At 41.8% G+C, this 19,168-nt stretch overlaps 1 protein-coding gene across 7 annotated transcripts in view; it reads right to left on the bottom strand.

The window, feature by feature from the left end:
• The window catches only part of hdac6 (histone deacetylase 6), a 48,362-nt gene extending 29,197 nt beyond the window's left edge, over positions 1 to 19,165 (bottom strand). For 6 of the 7 annotated variants that reach the window (XR_009769148.1, XM_061684999.1, XM_061685017.1 and 3 more), the window contains exons 1-14: positions 19,068 to 19,165; positions 9,335 to 9,432; positions 8,998 to 9,126; positions 8,768 to 8,853; positions 5,404 to 5,488; positions 5,273 to 5,313; positions 5,093 to 5,189; positions 4,687 to 4,784; positions 4,504 to 4,608; positions 3,883 to 3,951; positions 3,664 to 3,790; positions 1,084 to 1,149; positions 907 to 966; positions 72 to 161 (exon numbers count right to left, since the gene is read on the bottom strand). Coding sequence is in view for 6 of the 7 variants with exons in the window: in XM_061684999.1 (XP_061540983.1) it covers positions 72 to 161; positions 907 to 966; positions 1,084 to 1,149; positions 3,664 to 3,790; positions 3,883 to 3,951; positions 4,504 to 4,608; positions 4,687 to 4,784; positions 5,093 to 5,189; positions 5,273 to 5,313; positions 5,404 to 5,488; positions 8,768 to 8,853; positions 8,998 to 9,126; positions 9,335 to 9,421 (1,140 nt within the window). In the remaining variant the exon portion in view is untranslated. Of the gene's footprint in view, positions 1 to 71; positions 162 to 906; positions 967 to 1,083; positions 1,150 to 3,663; positions 3,791 to 3,882; positions 3,952 to 4,503; positions 4,609 to 4,686; positions 4,785 to 5,092; positions 5,190 to 5,272; positions 5,314 to 5,403; positions 5,489 to 8,767; positions 8,903 to 8,997; positions 9,127 to 9,334; positions 9,433 to 19,067 lie in introns of those variants that run through there. The other variant, XM_061685027.1, reaches the window with a different exon arrangement.
• Positions 19,166 to 19,168: the final 3 nt, after the last annotated feature.

Below are 19,168 nucleotides of genomic sequence, written 5' to 3'. Positions count from 1 at the left end.
TGACTGTAAATGTTTATAAATGCAGGCACTTTACAAAAAGGCATGATTACATATTTGAATGTTTTTTTTACCTCGAGAGCCAAAATGAGTCGACCTTCTGCCAAAGACATCAGCATGTGTGTCAGTGTCTGGAAACACTCAGGAATGACGCACATCTGGCCCTGAAAACAAATAAACATAGAGATGTCGCTTTGTGACAAATGTGAAGAGGAAATACACAGTAGTAGGATTAATACAAATATATAAAAGTAATCGAAGTGCTATAAAAGAAGTCATCTTCGTTTCATTTACTGTATTTGTTAGGGGAAGTGATATAGTTGAACAGTATACAGTAGCATTAGAAATATTAGTGGTGCTAGTATTGTAAAAGTATATAGTAGTAGTAGTGCAAGTACCATAAGAAGTATGTATTGTCGTATCAGCGGTAAAGTAGAATTCCAGTCTGTAGTCTAGCAGTATTAGTGAAAGTCGTATATACTGGAAGTAGCATCAGTGACATACAGTATATAATAGCATTAGTTGTAATTATATTAGTGGAAGTAGGACTGTATAGTGGATGTACATTATACAGTAGAATCAGTGGAAGTGGAAGTACTATTTGTGGAAGGAGCACGAGTAGAAGTATATAATCGTATTAATGGAAGTAACACTACTTGTTCTACTTCTAGTGCTGCTGTAGTACTTTGTAAAACAATACAACTAGTACAGCACAGAACGATAGTGTATACAGTGTAACACATTGCCTGTTGGATTGTGTTACAGCCAGAGCTTATGATAAGTTGGACCATGTTACATGGAGTGCAGCATGTGTGGCCATGGTTACCATGTCTCACACACAACACTCAAATGACAGCCAGGTAGTGATGTCATCATCGCACTACTGTTCTCAGATCTGCCCTGTATTACCTTGGGATCCCCCAGTGCAGCGTCAAAACCAGCTGAGACCAAAACAAGCTCCGGCTGAAACTTCGCACATGTGCACACACACGCACAAGCACAAAGAAACACACACAAACCACGGGAAATAATGTTTTAATTTGAAAGTGTGACGTCAAAGTTTATCTGTACAGGAAGCAGTATTACCTCATAGGCGACAGGCAGCAGCAATTGCTGGAAAGCACACATGTAGTCCGCGTCGCTTTTTCCTGCCTGAACAAGAAGACAGCAGAGCTGAAAGCAAACTCTCATTATGAGAGGGAGTGGGTGCCACATGCAGTGATTCCCAACCACTGTGCACATTAGTGTGTTGTGAGAGTTCCATCTGGTGTGCTGCGGGAAATTATCCAATGACACTTAATTGGTCAATTAAATAATTGGGAAATTATTATTCATTGACTAAAAATAATGTATCTTTGTTCATCTATCATAGCTATGTATGACAGGGAGAACAATTAAGTGTTCTTCCACTAGATGGCAGAAGGTATAGTTAACCCGTGTATCCACTTGTTACCGTTCATACAACAAAATAATAGCTTGTTTAGCAGGCCCAGATTTCACACCGAGTAACTACATTTGTGAGTAAATTGAGAAAATGTCATCTTTTTAAAAAGTCTACAGTGGTACATGGACTTAGGAGTGGCCCACCTTATTACAGACATGCAAACACCAAAGGCTTTAAAAAGGTGACAAAAAAAAACATTGTAGGAGGGTCCTGGGGGGATCCCCCCATCCCCCGTAGAGAATTATTTTTTATTTTAATGTATATTAAGCATTCTGGAAGACTCTGAAGAGTACAATAAGGCAAAATCAACACATTTTCTTCACACAGAAAAACATTTATTTACCCCACTCAAGTACATGTTGATGTACAAATTTAAAATTAAATTTGCCTAATTTCTTTGCTTTTTTGTTTTGGCCTTTAACTTGAGTCAGGCCCATCTCAACCTGCACCTGATGCCTGCTTCAAACTGTGCCACATGAATACCATCCTCCTCTTTAAGCACTCTTATTCTGGAAAAGAATTGACTAAAATCGTTGTCTGTTTCACTTCATTTTTCACTCTTTCCAACGTCAAAGGCTAATCCCAAATGCATCCTCCAGGAAAATATTAAGTACAATATTTTTCCGTTTTTTTAGTTAGTAGATTCTGTGGTGTGACATAATCCCTAACATTGCTCCGTCGCTTAATACATTTAACATTAACATCAGTAAACTAATTAGATAATTGTAGGCGTGTTTCCTAATTGATACAAAATGTACTAGCGGATCAGCTCTTGTGGCTGATGTTACGTGTGCTTTGTGGTTCTGTAGGGACCACAACCAGGGCCACGACCCGCAACACCTCAATGCAAAAATACAAAAGACCAGTGCAACAAATATGACACTGGCTGATCTGATGAGCAAAAATGTTGTTTAAACATAAGAGGATGTCCGCTCCAGAGGTGGGTAGAGTAGCCAAATATTGCACTCAAATAAGAGTACTGTTACTTGACAATAATGTGACTAAGTAAAAAGTAGTCCTCCAAAAAATACTTGAGTAAGAGTAAAAAGTACACAGTGAAATAATTACTCAAGTACTGAGTAAATAGCACAAAATATATATTTAAAAAAAAAATTGTTGCAATTTACTGCATGGTGTTTTTTCAAGTTATAAGTGAGCTGAAATATCCACGTTTGGGCAGACAGTGCCAGACAAATACTACAATACCTGAAAGCTGTTGTTTTTGTTTGTCTAAATGTAAACAAGATTAGCACTCCGTTGCCTTTATGGTAACGAGGACCTTCCCAAAATGGCCGCCACGCAGGCACGCCGATCAGCCGGGCTGGCTTATCTAGTGTTATACCTATGCCCGGGAAGCAGAAGACGTGCGAGATCATGTGACTTTCTTTTGTCGTTTGATTGGTGAACTAGACTTAAACGTCACTAGCGCTTAAATTAGATAGGCGCAAACAGCGCCCAATGCGGAAGTCGTAGTCTCGCGCACGAAATAGTGGATAAATAAGCAATAATTGATCAATAAAAGTAGCAAGCGACATTTAGATAATTGTAACGGAGTAAAAGTACCGTTACCGCTAGCTGCCAGCGTTAAAGGAGTACAAAACAGCCTATGGTGACAGCGACGGCAATTCCACCCCGCCACCCCGGGGAAAAACTCATCGCATCAATAACGATCCATGGAAATGGCCTATTTTTAGTTCAAAATGGTGAATTTCGCCAAAAGGCGACTGATATGCATGTATGTTATTAGCTACTGTAATGCCCTTGCATGTGGGCAAGGAGAACCACAGTCTCCAATCCACTTTCAGCCATTTATTGCATAGGACAGTCAAACACACAAATACAAAATGAGAGCACTCACAAGGAGCTGTCGACTCAATTATTGATGTCAACACATGCCAACACACGGAACGTACCATAATTATACACTTTATAATAATTTATTGTCACTAATATACATATTTTTTTATCATTTTGTTTTTAGACTGTAGTGATAATCACAGAAGTAAACTACAATACTACAGTTATACACTATATACAGTATATTAAACTGCACTATATACAATTTGTGACATTTGTTTGGTGGTATGCCGTGAGATTTTTCTCATGTAAAATATGTGCCTTGCTCAGCAAAGGCAGGAAAATACTGCGCGAGTTGTAAAAAATGTGCCTTGCTCAGCAAAGGCAGGAAAATACTGCACAAGAGAATAACTGACTCGACTGACCGTGGTCCAGGCCAGGTTGATGTTCTGTCCTTCGGCGGGGGCGCAGCCCACAAAAGTATTGTCTGACTCAGGCAGGTGAGGCCAGAACGCACAGTGCTCGAACCTGTGCACACTCATGTATAACACACTGACACAAGCACACACATTTAAACAGTTAGACACAACAAGACTTTTGTTATTTTGTCACACTTCATGTTTTTAAAAAGGGGGAGATGTCACCTTGGGTCTTCCTGGAAAACATACTGGACACCTTGACCATGATGAACATCCCAGTCCACGATCAACACCCTGACACACACGCATACACGGACGCACGCACACTTGCTCAGTCAGATTCTTCAATGTGTCTAAATATTTTTACCTTGTATCTAAATGTTCTCACTTTCTTAAACATTTAGAGAGAGGACATTGTACATTTAATAAATGTCCTTACACTGGGCCTCATTGACTAATAAACGTGTAGAAATGTTCTCACTCTGGGCACAAGTTGAGCACAGTGAGATTCATGACACGTGCGTAACGGCCAATTTTCTTTTTACTAATCAGAATTCATTCTCCAATCTGCATCAACCGAAACTTTATTTTCCTATAAAAGGTTTGACGCATCTCAGCCAATGCACAAATGTTGAAAGTTGTGAGACATGGCCCCAAAACGTTCATAACTTTCATAAACTTTATCCTGTTTTTAAAAGGCTCGTATCATGGGAAAACTTGCTTAACAAAGAAACCGACAACATATAATAATCAAGTTAATCATTTTACATTAATTCCGAAATTAAATTAGAGAATTCTGCACACAAAACAGGCATTCAGCCCAATCTTCTCGCACAGAAGACAAACCTTTTGACTTGGTGCTTGTTCTGAGCGTAACGAGCTGCAATGGCCACGTTGTTGAAAATACAAAAACCGTTGGCCTCCTTTGACTGAGCGTGATGTCCTGGAGGCCTGACACAAACACACGCACACATTATCGTTGGTTATTGAGAGATGCCTGATGACATCATCACAGCCTTCTGATCATACCTGATGACAGCAAACCCGTTCCTCAGCTCAGACGTCAGCACCTGGTCTACCAGCTGGAGCACAGAACCCACCGCCAATATGGACACTTGGAAGGTTGCCTGTAAAACACACGGTTGCCTGTAAAACACGCATAACAGATAGTACTAGTAGTGTAGTGTATGCGTGTATGCAGATAGTACTAGTAGTGTAGTGTATGCGCGTTTCTGCGTGTTGGAAGGTTGCCTGTAAAACACACGGTTGCCTGTAAAACACGCATAACAGATAGTACTAGTAGTGTAGTGTATGCGTGTATGCACACGGTTGCCTGTAAAACACGCATAACAGATAGTACTAGTAGTGTAGTGTATGCGTGTATGCAGATAGTACTAGTAGTGTAGTGTATGCGCGTTTCTGCGTGTGCTCTTACTGGATGGATATAAATGGAATCATATTTGTCAGAGAGAAGACGCAGTTCTGTCTCGGACATTTTCTGAGTGGACTTAATCAGATCGATGTAGTGTTTTCTGTAGGGAGGACATGCACACACACACAGCTGATCAGAGTAGATGTCAAACATGATGATGGTTTCATGTTTGGGGAAACTCACGTGTGCACGAGAAGCAGCTCTTCATCAGTGGCTGCTCTGGGCTGAAATGCACGCACGTACATAGAAACACACTTGATTTTCCTGCTTCTGCATGAAGTCAAATGGTCGAACAGTCAAAACAGCACTCTCACCTGTACTCGAACGCAGCGAGACAAGAGCTCCTGTCTTTCCAGCTCCTCCATGATGGACGTCACTCTGGCTGGACTTTCTGCATGACTGAACACCGAGGCCAAACTTTAACAAGGGTCATGTGACATACTGTACATGTGTACATGCAGGCAGGCAGTCATGTGGTATACAGTTTGTGTCAAAAATGTTGAGTCCACATTTTCACAATTTGTCCCAAATATCTACAATGTGTATCGAAGTATCATCACTTTGTGTATCACTTCATGTCTAAATGTTTGCAATTTGTGTCCAAATATCCTCAAATGTGTCAAAATGTTGAGTCCACATTTTCACAATTTGTCCCAAATATCAACAATGTGTATCGAAGTCTCCTCACTTTGTGTATCACTTCATGTCTAAATGTTTGCAATTTGTGTTCAAATATCCTCAAATGTGTCAGAATCTTCTCACGTTGGGCATGATTTAGTCTTGTGACATGTATGCAGTCGTGTGTAGAGGTGTGTAGAGTAGCCATAAATTGTACTCAAGAGTACTGTTACTGAATGTGACTGAGGTGAAAGTAAAATGTAGTCCTCCAAATAAGCAGTAAAAGAACAGTAACTGATGAGTAATTCTAGATTTTTTTAAATAATGCATTATTACACTTATACAGCGGCACGGTGGCCGACTGGTTAGAGCGTCAGCCTCACAGTTCTGAGGTGCGGGGTTCAATCCCCGTCCCCGCCTGTGTGGAGTTTGCATGTTCTCCCCGTGCCTGCGTGGGTTTTCTCCGGGCACTCCGGTTTCCTCCCACATCCCAAAAACATGCATTAATTGGAGACTCTAAATTCCCCGTAGATTGACTGTGAGTGCGACTGGTTGTTTGTTTGTATGTGCCCTGCGGTTGGCTGGCAACCAGTTCAGGGTGTACCCCGCCTCCTGCCCGATGACAGATGGGATAGGCTCCAGCACGCCCGCGACCCTAGTGAGGAGAAGCGGCTCAGAAAATGGATACGCTTATACAGCGCTTTTCTAGGCGCTCGAAGACGCTTTACAATTTCATTCACTCCATAGTCACACCTAGTAGTGGTAAGCTACTTCCCGTTCTGCGCCTACTGTAATATTGGGATCTCGTTTGATGTACGTTCCGCATCCTGGACGCGCAAATTTTTTATTACCGTGACAAGGTATAACGCAGCCATAACTACATACAATGTGATTTTTAATTTCAATTTGATGATCTGTAAGTAGAAAGTAGGTGGAAAAACATGGCAAATGTGACCAAAGAGGAATAAGAGTAAAATGGATCAGCATCATGTACCCAAACAGAGGGAGGGTTTTGTTAAAGGGAGATTAAAAAAATAATAATTCTCAAGGTTTCTTCATTTTAGTTTTAACGAATTGAACACTTCCAAAATTACTAGTAGTACAAATAATATTTTTCTAGTCAGATGGGCTAAGCGCACAAATGCACAGCTAAGAGCCTAATATATTAATGTGTCACAAAATGCTAGCTGCTTAAATGAAGATGCACAAAGGCTGTTAAAGCATTACCTTTTACACACAATGTGAATTGAAGAAATAACAACTCTTGGTTATATAAAGAAGGGAACCAATTAGTCATAAGTTATTAAGTGGAAGCTCTTATTTTCTGGTTTGTATTCAAAATCCCTATTTAACCTAGCAAAAGTACAGATTATCCAAATCTATTGTTTGATATAATTTTCAGTAGGATACTCGAGTACTACAATATTTGTTAGCTGCAGCCTTACATTCATCTCCCCCATTATATTGTCTTATTGTTTGTCTTGTTTCATAAAATCCTTGCTTTGGGTCCCTGTGCGATTAAGATGCAAAACATTTTTTTCCTTAAAATTAGAAAGTTGCTCCTTAAATGAAGAAATGATGAGCAAAACTGCTCCTCAAAGAAAAATTTTGAGCCTTGTGTGTGCGTTGCTGAAGTGCTTCACCGAATCATTAAAAGTACGAGTCCGGTCTTGGTGGTAGCCAATCAGAAGAATAGTAGGGTGGATAATCGTTTCATAAATACAAAGGACACTAGACTTTTTTTCCAGACTCAAAATCTTCAGCGACCCGCTGGCTGAACGGCTTTGGCTCCGTAGATGCAGACAACTGCGACATTTTAGGGAAAATTAACTTATTTATTTTGTTCGCTAGCCTGCGTGCTAACTAGCCAGAGTGCTACGGAGCTAAAAAGCTCACTCTAGCTTGCTCGATTGTTGTGACATCATGTAAAACAGAGGTCACGCAGTCACGGTCCGTGTCAAGACCCCGAAACAGTCCCAAATGGACCCAAACCTAAGCCAAAAAGGAAAGTTCCAAGACATATGGGGTGTGGCGCAACATATTTCAGGCTTTACGTTTCTATTAGGGATATGCAGTCTGTTACACAGTATGTGGGAGCTCTGCAGCCCCTTTATGGCAATATCTCTGTTTTCAAAGAGTTTGCAAAATACAAGGAGCATGAAAACAAACTTGTTCGTTTGCATTTGTTGCAATAGTTGTTCTGCTTCCATTTTCGTTTGTCCACTCATTTCTCCACATTCAGCTAGAGCCGCAGGTAATACATCCAACAATTTCAGTATCTTGTGCACTGATCCAAATTTGGAGCTCCATCTGGTGTCACTTGATCGCTCTAGCTCCATTTTCTGACGGTCGGGGTGCATTTCCTTTTGGATCTCATGTATATTTGATTGACAACGTCAAAAAAGGTGCTGACATGGCGGGATTCTTTAGCTGCACTGCATTACTCCAAGTTGAGCCAATGAGATTTACAATGTACATAAATGGGTTTCAGGAAACTCTCTCTTAGGACAACTTACTCCCGCCCTGCACCCCGACATAACATATGCGCCATCAAAACAGAACCTGACACAGAAGTATCCAGTTCAAGTGGATGAAGGACCTCCAGGATCTTCTCTGATAGTCCTTTGGCAGACAAATCCGTGGCCTTGACAAGGCCCACCGCCTGCTCTTTGATCACTCCTTCATGAATGAATCTTGACACAAACTGCAAGTATTGCAAAATACTGGCTCATCAATGTGGCATTTTGTGGCAGTTCCTTCAGGTGGCTTTCAATTTCTGGTGCATATTTAGACACAAACTTAAAAACCTCCAAAAATGTACCCCTTATTTCCATTATTTTTCAAGATTATCCTAATATTTTGAATTCATAAAAATAAATATACACGTATTTGAACATGTTTTGTCAGTGTTCATTACACTACTTTTACTGATGTTTTAGATTTTTGTCGTAGTATCGTTTCAGTACCGGTATCGAGGTATTTCAGGCAAGTATAGTGTTTAAGTCAGAATTTTGGTATTGTGACAACACTACTGGACATAGTCATGTCAGATGAGCTTACTTGGAGTCCCACAGGTTCTGATGAAGAGTGAAGGTCTCCGAATAGACCAAACCTGTCCCACTGGCAGAAGACCTTCTGGACAGGTCCTATGCACACGCGCACACACACACACATACATACACACACACACACACACTACCTAAATTGAATAACATAATGTGCGGCCCATCACCTACTCTTGTCCACAGAGTACAAAAGATTTTTCTGTGATTGTGATTGGTTTCACTCACTAGCTTCTGCAGTTGGACCTGCAGCTCCTCGTCTCGCTCCTTGTGGCTCCTCAACATTCTCCCTTTCTTCTTCGCCTCCTGCAGCCTGCTGCCTTTCTTCCTCTGTTCGTCTCCTTGAACCGTGCCTCCCTACACGCACACGCACATTTGCACAAATGCCTGTTGTGATAACAGAGCTAACGATAAAAACAACTTGTGAAACTTTTACGAGATGAGTTATTAACGAACCCTCAATTTATGATTGACTGTCAAGTTAATGTCAATGTCATGTTAATTTGTCACCCATATTTTTCAAACTCTAACAAACACTGAGCATAAAAATGTTCACGTGAGCTACCTGAGGGGACAGACGAGGAGATCTCCTAACTGGCTTTAGTCCACATGATGATTCCGATGATGGAGGACGATCTGCTTCAGACGACATCTCACACCCCACTGAAAACAACATACCTCATTAGTAAACACACACAAATACATACAGTACATACACACAACTAGAATTTGCTCATCGAATATACTGAACAGCTACACTCAAACAAAGCAACACTGACTGATGCATCAACTTGTTATTATGAGTAGAGTATTGTACTATGAGTGGAGTAATTTCCCTCACGGGATAACATTTCTAGCTGCAGTCATATTATTGTAATTCCCTCATACAGTATGTGGTCAACGATGACACAGTCGCTGATCCCTATCAGTCGCTTTAACCCCGCAAGCGCTAACAGAATACACATTCATACAAGAGCTGCTATCGGCTACAACTCACGCCCAAAGCACTCCACACTCGACTCCCTGACTTGCGCCAACATTTAAGTTTGATGTTCCCTTTCTCTTTCATCTTTGCTGATGTCACAACCGCTAACCACAAGGCCCCACCCTTAACGGCCCACACTCAGAGCAGGAGATATTACATTTTATGCCATGATATACACACATGGACAAAATTGTTCTGTTAATGAAGGAAAAGCCCACAGTGGTCACATAAATAACTTGAATCTCCCAAAATAATAATAAATAAATAATTGAATGAGAATTAACCAATGAAAATCCAACATTGCTTTTAAATTGTGGTGAAACAGAATTATTTTTAAGAAAACCTCATAAAACAGGCCTGGACAAAAACGATGGTGCCCTTATCTTAATACTTTGTTGCACAACCTTCTGAGGCAATCACTGCAATCAAATGATTTTTCTAACTTTCAATGAGACTTCTGCACCACTCAGAAGGTATTTTGGCCCACTCTTCATTTTCTCAAAACGGCATGTTTCAGCTCCTTCCAAAGATTTTCAATAGGATTTACCAGTAGATCAGGGCTCATAGAAGGCCACTTCAGTATAGTCCATATTTTGCTCATTGCCATTCTTGGGTGTTTCTAGCTGTGTGTTTTGGGTCATTATCCTGATGCAAGATACATGACCTGCAAACTGCGACCAAGCTTTCTGACACTGGGCAGCGCATTTCTTAATAGAAAACCTTACTAGTCTTGAGATTTCATTGAACACTGCACAGATTCAAGACACCCTGTGACAGATTTAGCAAAGCAGCCCCAGAACATAACAGTCTCCTCCATGTTTCACAGTAGGGAGATTGTTCTTTTCTTGGTATGCTTAATTTTTGCTCCTGTGAACATGGAGCTTACATTGGGTACGGAATGTTTTCAGACACCCTTAAATTTTTCACTCTTTTTTTTATATTGCAGCCATTTGTTAAAATCATTTCAGTATTTTTTTTCCATATTAATGTACACACGGTGGCACGGTGGGCGACTGGTTAGAGCGTCAGCCTCACAGTTCTGAGGACCCGGGTTCAATCCCCGGCCCCGCCTGTGTGGAGTTTGCATGTTCTCCCCGTGCCTGCGTGGGTTTTCTCCGGGCACTCCGGTTTCCTCCCACATCCCAAAAACATGCATGAATTAAGTGGAGACTCTAAATTGCCCGTAGGGATGACTGTGAGTGCGAATGGTTGTTTGTTTCTATGTGCCCTGCAATTGGCTGGCAACCAGTTCAGGGTGTACCCCGCCTCCTGCCCGATGACAGCTGGGATAGGCTCCAGCCCGCCCGCGACCGTAGTGAGGAGAAGCGGCTCAGAAAATGGATGGATGGTTAATGTACACACAGCACCACATATTGACAGAAAAAAAAATAATTGTTGAAGTTTTTGCTGATTTATTAAAAAAGAAAAACTGATATATCACACAGCCATAAGTATTCAGACCCTTTGCTGTGATACTCATATATTTAACTCGGGTGCTGTCCATTTCTTCTGATCATCCTTAAAATGGTTCTACACCTTCATTGGAGTCCAGGTGTGTTTGATTATACTGATTGGACTTGATTAGGAAAGCCACACCCCTGTCTATAAAAGACCTTACAGCTCACAGTGCATGTCAGAGCAAATGAGACTCATGAGGTCAAAGGATCTGCCTGAAGAGCTCAGAGAGAGAACTGTGGCAAAGCACAGATCTGGCCATGGTTACAAAAAAAATTCCTGCTACATTTAAGGTTCCTAAGAGCGCGGTGGCCTCCATAATCCTGAAATGGAAGATGTTTGGGATGATCAGAACCCTTCCTAGAGCTGGTCGTCTGGCCAAACTGGACAATTGGGGGAGAAGAGCCTTGGTGAGAGTGGTAAAGAAGAACCCAAAGATCACTGTGGCTGAGCTCCGGAGATGCAGTCCGGAGATGGGAGAAAGTTCTAGAAAGTCAACCATCACTGCACCCCTCCACCAGTCAGGGCTTTATGGCAGAGTGGCCCGACAGAAGCCTCTCCTCAGTGCAAGACACATGAAAGCCCACATGGAGTTTGCTAAAAAAAACACCTGAAGAACTCCAAATTGGCGAGAAATAAGATTCTCTGGTCTGATGGGACCAAGACAGAAATTGTTGGCCTTAATTCTAAGTGGCATGTGTGGAGAAAATCGGGCACTTCTCATCACCTGACCAATACAGTCCCAACAGTGAAGCATGGTGGTGGCAGCATCATGGTGTGGGTGTGTTTTTCAGCTGCAGGGACAGGGAGAATGGTTGCAATCGAAGAAAAGATGAATGCGGCCAAGTACAGGATATCCTGGACGAAACCCTTCTCCAGAATGCTCATAATCTCAAGACTGTGCCGACGGTTCACCTTCAAAAAAGACAATGACCCTAAGCACACAGCTAAAATACCCAAGGAGTGCTTCAGAACTCCGTGACTGTTTTTGAATGGCCCAGCCAGAGCCCTGACTTAAACCCAATTGAGCATCTCTGGAAAGACCTGAAAATGGCTGCCCGCCAACGTTCACCATCCAACCTGACAGAACTGGAGAGGATTTGCAAGAAGGAATGGCAGATGATCCCGAAATCCAGGTGTGAAAAACATTATTCCCCAAAAGACTCATGGCTGTATTAGCTCAAAAGGGTGCTTCTACTAAATACTGAGCAAAGGGTCTGAATACTTATGGCTGCAATATAAAAAAGTCAAAAATTTAAGGGGGTCTGATAACTTTCCGTACCCACTGTATGCCTTGCCAAAACATTCCAGTTAATCTCCTCTGTCCATAAGACATTCTCCCAGAAGCTTTGTGGTTTGTCAACATGAAGTTTGACTAATTCCCGTCTCTCTTTTTTATGATTTATTTTCAACAGTGGTGTCCTCCTTGGTCATCTGCCATGAAGTCCAGTTTGATTGTAACGGCAACAGATGGTGCGTTTTGACACTTATGTACCTTGACCTTGGGAGTTCATTTTTAATTTCTTTGCAGGTTATTCTGGGCTCTTTCGTAACCATTGATATTATCCGTCTCTTAAATTTGTCATAAGTTTTCCTCCTGCGGCCATGTCCAGGGAGGTTGGCTACAGTACTGTGGATCTTAAATTTATGAATAATATGAGCAATTGCAGTCACAGAAACATCAAGCTGCTTTGAGCTGGTCATATAGCCTTTACCTTTAACGTGCTTGTCTAGTGTATAATTTTATTTCTAATCTCCTGAGACAACGCTCTCCTTGGCTTCCTCTGGTCCATGTTTAGTGTGGTACACACCATGTCACCAAACAGCACAGTAATTAATTGTCACCCTTTAAATAGGCCAGCTGACTGATTACAAGTTTGAAGACACCTGTGATGCTAATTAAATGGCTCACCTTGCTTGAACATTTCCCTATGATCGAATAATTTTCAATCTTTTCTAGGGGTACCATAATTTTTGTCCATGGCTATTTCATGAGTTTTGTTCAGCCAATCATGCCGCCTCACTTGAGACAATTGGACTAAAATGATTCACTGCTTCGAACCACTGAACACACTGAAAAAGAGCTCAGAGCGGCACAGTGAACGACTGGTTAGCACATCTGCCTCACAGTTCTGAGGTCCCGGGCTCAAATCTGGCCTTCCTGTGTGGAGTTTGCATGTTCTCCCCCTGCCTGTGTGTTTTTTCTCCGGGTACTCCGGTTTCCTCCCACATTCCAAAAAACATGCATGGTAGGTTGACTGAAGACTCTAAATTGTCTGTAGGTGTGACTCTGAGTGCAAATTATTGTTTGTTTATATGTGCCCTGCGATTGTCTGCCGGCTAGTTCAGGGTGCCCCCCCTCCCAGAAGTCAGCTGAGATAGGTGCCAGCACACCCACGACCCTTGTGAGGATAAGCGGTTAAAGAGGAAGGATAGATGCTAAAAGAGTTCCATCAGTTGCCTAAACTTTAAACTAAAAGCTAAACTGTATTGCATTAAAGGGAAGCGTAACAAAGCTTCTTTCATGCTTGTCATGTGTCTCACTGTTTACATATCCTAGTTGTCTGTCATTGTGTTTTTCGGTAGATACATTTTCCAAAGTGACTATTACTGCAATGTGATGTCTCATAATAGGTGCCTACACATTAGGAGGGCAAATTTAAAATTGTTTTTTAACAAGTTACAGAATAGCCTTTATTGTCATTGCACTAGAGTGCAATGAAAATTGAAGTGCTCCATCGGAGCTTCAGTGCACAAACAAGATCCACAATAAAAAACAGACTATAAAAAGCAGAAAAGTGGAAGAGCCTGTATTCTATCAAAATATGCTGAAAACACACATTTACACATTTGACCACAGTCTTTCACAACAGTGCATTTTTAAATAAGGACAATGTAAGTGCACAGTTGAGATAAAAGGTTAAAAATGACTGGACATTTTAAATAAGGTGCTGAGATTTTTTTTTCTGAGGGAATTGGAGCAGGCCGACATGGTGGACGACCGGTTAGCATGTCTGCCTCACAGTTCTGAGGACCGGGGTTCAAATCCCCGGCCCTGCCTGTGTGGAGTTTGCATGTTCTCCCCGTGCCTGGCTGGGTTTTCTCCGGGTACTCTGGTTTCCTCCCACATCCCCCAAAAAACATGCGTGGTAGGTTGATTGAAGACTCAAAATTGCCCGCAAGTGTGAATGTGAGTGCGAATGGTTGTTTGTTTATATGTGCCCTGCGATTGGCTGGCGACCAGTTCAGGGTGTACCCCCCCCTCTCGCCCGAAGTTAGCTGGGCTAGGCTCCACCACGCCCGCGACCCTAGTGAGGATAAGCGGTAAAGAAAATGGATGGATGGATGGATGGATGGAATTGGAGCAGGGTGGGTGAGGGGAGGGTTATTAATGTGTGGTGTGTGAGCCTTAATCCATGATTGTTTGCAGTTGTTAATGGCCCAGGGGAAACAACAGTTTGTCAGCCTGCTGGTACAGGACTCAACTGACCTGTAGCGTTTGCCAGAAGGCAACAGATCAAATACAAGGTAGCCAGGGTGTGTGTGTAAAATCAAATTATTTCAACATCTAATTCATTTATATAGCGCTATTCATACATTAATCCATGGCTTTTACCGACTATTTTGAGTAAACTGACCTCAAAACCTTTTGAAACAGGGATATTGACTGTATTGTTATTGTCGATGGCAATCTGAGGCAAATGGGTGATGATGAACAACTGTTTTGTTTTTATAAAATCGTTGGTCCATGTCGTGTCTGGCAGCAATTGACACTACATCAAAGATGTGTTTTGCTTTATGTAAGATATGAAGCCAACAAGCCATGTATAAGATTTGACGTAACGATGGTAGTCCCACACGGTTCAACCACATATGAGCTCGAACACACGCCACCACCGTCCTCACAGATTGACAGCTAAGTCCACTAGGCTAAAAACCCCGGGCTGCAAGTCTACCGGCCAGCACACTTTATAGGCATCGAGGGCGCAAATTCACGCTTAATCCCAGTAGTACTTGTCGCCGTTATGGAGACAAAGTATTTCAATGTGCATGTATCACTATAGAAATTTTGTAATAATATTTTTCTTCCTCCACGGCTTGTTTGTTCAAAATGATAGTGATGTACTACATCAATAACGCTTTAATCTCTCCAAAAACCCTCCAATTGGCGAGTGATTCTGACACATATGAAGGGGTTTTGAATGAGTTACAGACATGCCCACCCAGTTCGACATTGCTGTGACGTTTGAAGCCTCTTTCACAGTGATCACGTGATTTCCTGCATGTTTGAACCAAGTGTCGAGACATTGCTTTGCCACCCTTCTGCTTCATTTGGTCGAATCAGATTCGAGCAGTCTGGCCAAGCATAACATCTCTAAATTTGCATTACATTTTTATTATTACTTATGTCAGATTAAATAAATTTTTGTGACCACTCCGGGTTTCTCTTTCGTTAACAGAAGCAGGGTTCGCACAGCCCGTTCGCGAATATTGCCCACGTTCACCACGGTGGCGAATCACAATTGCCTGCATCAAAACTCAAAAGCCCTTCCTGATAAAAGTGAAAGTCAGCACGTTCATTCTACTATGTGTGAACGGTGTTCATGGTTTAGTTTTTCCCCCGCTTCGTAAAATGCTTCAATCCGCCGTCCAGCCGCTGCTGGCTAAATAGTCAGGCTCATGGGTTTTCCCAGCTGCGGGGAGCAGCGCATCGAGGAAGACAAGATGCCAAATTGAAACATGTACATTTATTACCACGACGTGCGTTTGAAGTGTCGGTGGTCAATGAGTCCTGCAATTCACATTAGTTCTCGCAGCTAGCAAGCGGCCTTCTTCATAAATGCATGAGCCAATAATCTCACTTTGGTTGTCATCCGGATCGGCGGCGGCTGCCTGGCCCAAATCAGGGCATAACTAGCTAATCATTTGGGGGCCCTTGGTAAACATAGTCACCTCTGACCCCCCCACCATGTAGTTTAGACCACTTTGTCCTGCTTTTGAAATCTGTTATAATTGTCTGCTAAATCAGCTAAAGTTAGCCTACTCATACCACCGAGAATTCAAATATTATTTATCTTCAACTAAAAAGTTTTAATTTTGAGAAAATTCTATGTAAAGTCCTTAAGAGCCTTCTTGAGGATTATCAAATAACATGAATCATCAACACTTTTGCTTTATTTATAAGAACATTAATTAACATTTAATATAGTTTAAATGTTAAACTGCTTTTATACGCACATCTTGTTCATGTCTTTATCTTTATCTTTTCTCTCTATACTACGCTGAAACTGACAGCAATGCCGCAACTAATAAGACCATCATAATACAGTATTACATTTTTACAAGTGATGTTAAATCAATGAGTCAATATTCTACTGTGATGGAAGGATTTTCTTTTTACAATTCAATAGTAAAATAACGATTTGTTCTTCATAACAATTCATCATAAGATTTAGGCTTGCCTACAGTAAAGAGTTGTTTATTTGTTGGCTGTATCCAATGTTGTGTTGGTCAAACTATAGAATAATTTTTAATTTTGTTCTTGTGTTTAGTGAATAATGCTGAAGATAAACTTCCTCCCGAAAAATAACATTCCCATAAACTTATTTGGGAATTGGACATTTGAGAAAGCAAATTGAATGCACCTTTGCCTGAAACTGCAATACGTAGGTATGTTACTAAATCCAGAAAACCCGCCACCATTTTCTTTCAACTTCGCAGTGCCGGATTTCTGGCGATCGCGATTTCTCATTATTTAGGCGCTAGGTAATCCTTGTTCTTTTCTGATGACCTTGTTGGGAAATACTTTTACCACCTAGTTTTTGAAATGTTTAATGCAGATGAGATTTTTTGTGGTTGTGACCAGTGGCGTCGCTAGGTCTATTTTGGGGCAGAAGCCCCCCTCAAAGTTGTTAAGCCAACCAAAAATAATGTGGTTGTATTTGGTAGACTTTACACCGATCTGATCGGCCTGATCGGTATCGGCCGTCCATCCATCCATTTTCTGAGCCGCTTCTCCTCACTAGGGTCACGGGCGTACTGTAGCCTATCCCAGCTATCATCGGGCAGGAGGCGGGGTACACCCTGAACTGGTTGCCAGCCAATCACAGGGCACATACAAACAAACAACCATTCGCACTCACATTCACAATTTAGAGTCGTCATTTAACCTACCATGCATGTTTTTGGGATTTGAGAGGAAACCGGAGTTCCCGGAGAAAACCCAGGCAAGCACGGGGAGAACATGCAAACTCCACACAGGCGGGGCCGGGGATTTAACCCAAGTCCTCAGAACTGTAAGGCAGACGCTCTAACCAGTCGTCCACCGTGCCGCCCGGTATCGGCCGATAATTCGCAATTTATGCTGATCGGCTGATCACTTTTAATGTCATAATTTGCCGATCCGATCAATGATTGATCGGCTCCGCAAAAGACATTTAATCCGCGTCGCCATCGTGTACAGTATATTTGAATTCAAAAGCTAGTTTATTTTTAGCCTTGTCGAATGTCTTTTGAAGTGGTACTGTAAATATCTGACAACCAATATCGATCCATCCATCCATTTTCTGTACCACACAAGGGTCGCGGGCGTGCTGGAGCCTATCCCAGCCATCTTCGGGCGAGAGGCAGGGTACACCAACTGGTCGCCAGCCAATCGCAGGGCACATATAAACAACCATTCACGACACATTCACACCTACGGGCAATTTAGAGTCTTCAATGAACCTACCATGCATGTTTTTAGGCTGTGGGAGGAAACAGGAGTACCCGGAGAAAACCCACACAGGCACGGGGAGAACATGCAAACTCCACACAGGCGGATATGAACCCCGAGGCAGGTGCGCTAACCAGTCGTCCACCGTGCCACCTGACAACCAATAGGTATTCAAAAAAAAAAAAACATGTCGGCGGTGTGTGACAGACAACACGTCTGAGACAGACATGTATTGCGTGGCTCAGACGACAAGACAAATTTGGTCTTTCACGATTGCACTATGTCAGACTACTGCAATAAAATCTTGTATTCCGATACCACATCCCGTCTTTTACGATCACTGGGCTCACTGGCAAGCAGGCAAACAAAACGTTATGTAGCCTCGCAGACTAGTCCTAGCACTAACAGTTGTGCGTAAACATGCTGGCGTTCTGTTGAGTCATGCTCTAATGTTTCGGTGTGTGTGAAGTAATTTAATTACAATAAAGTAATTCAACTACGTTACGTTAGCTCCCATTATTTCTGTCATGTTGTAATGTTGGTTTGACCTGACTGATTAGAATACATGATCTGACTCGAGCAGTCATTTCCAACCTTTATGGAGCTAAGGCACATATTTTACAACAAACAAAAATGTCACAAAAAGTAGATACACAGTAATTACAGTATATACTTCCTGCCATCTAATATAAGAGCATGTATTTGTTCTGTCTGTTAATATGCTTCACTGGAAAAAATAGAGAAACAAAGATACATCATTCCTTGTAAATTAATAATCTTTTGCGCAGTTAAGTAAAATGTTATCATTGAGTCCTTTCGTGCGCACGGCACACCTAATTTGTTGCCACAAATTAGTATTTTGTGGCTATAATTGAGCATTTTGTAGACACGTTATTGCTAAATTGTAGAAACAATTTAACAACCCCCCGAATTTGTGTCCTCCCCCCCTTATAACGAGATTCAATATTAATATCAAGATTATTAATTATTTTATTTCTTTTTTTTTTTTTTAGCAACAACGACAAGTAGGCAGGTAATTGGTTAGTCGCCGCTATTAAGTGCCGAATGTAAACATGTAGACCTTCATACAAGCATTCACTTCAATTTACGTTAAAAAAACAACAACAACATGAACGGACTTACAGGAAATTCTTTGCGTTTTGTTTTTGCTCCAGAGCGCCTACGCAACGTCGCACAAGGAAGACGTCACAACACAGCTGCCTTGCCTCGCCCCGTGTCGTCAT

The sequence above is a fragment of the Phycodurus eques genome, chromosome 1 (genome assembly GCF_024500275.1).
Source record: "Phycodurus eques isolate BA_2022a chromosome 1, UOR_Pequ_1.1, whole genome shotgun sequence".
NCBI classification, from domain to species: domain Eukaryota; kingdom Metazoa; phylum Chordata; class Actinopteri; order Syngnathiformes; family Syngnathidae; genus Phycodurus; species Phycodurus eques.
Note: the sequence above shows the minus strand (reverse complement) of the source record. Positions and strands in the feature narration are given on the sequence as shown.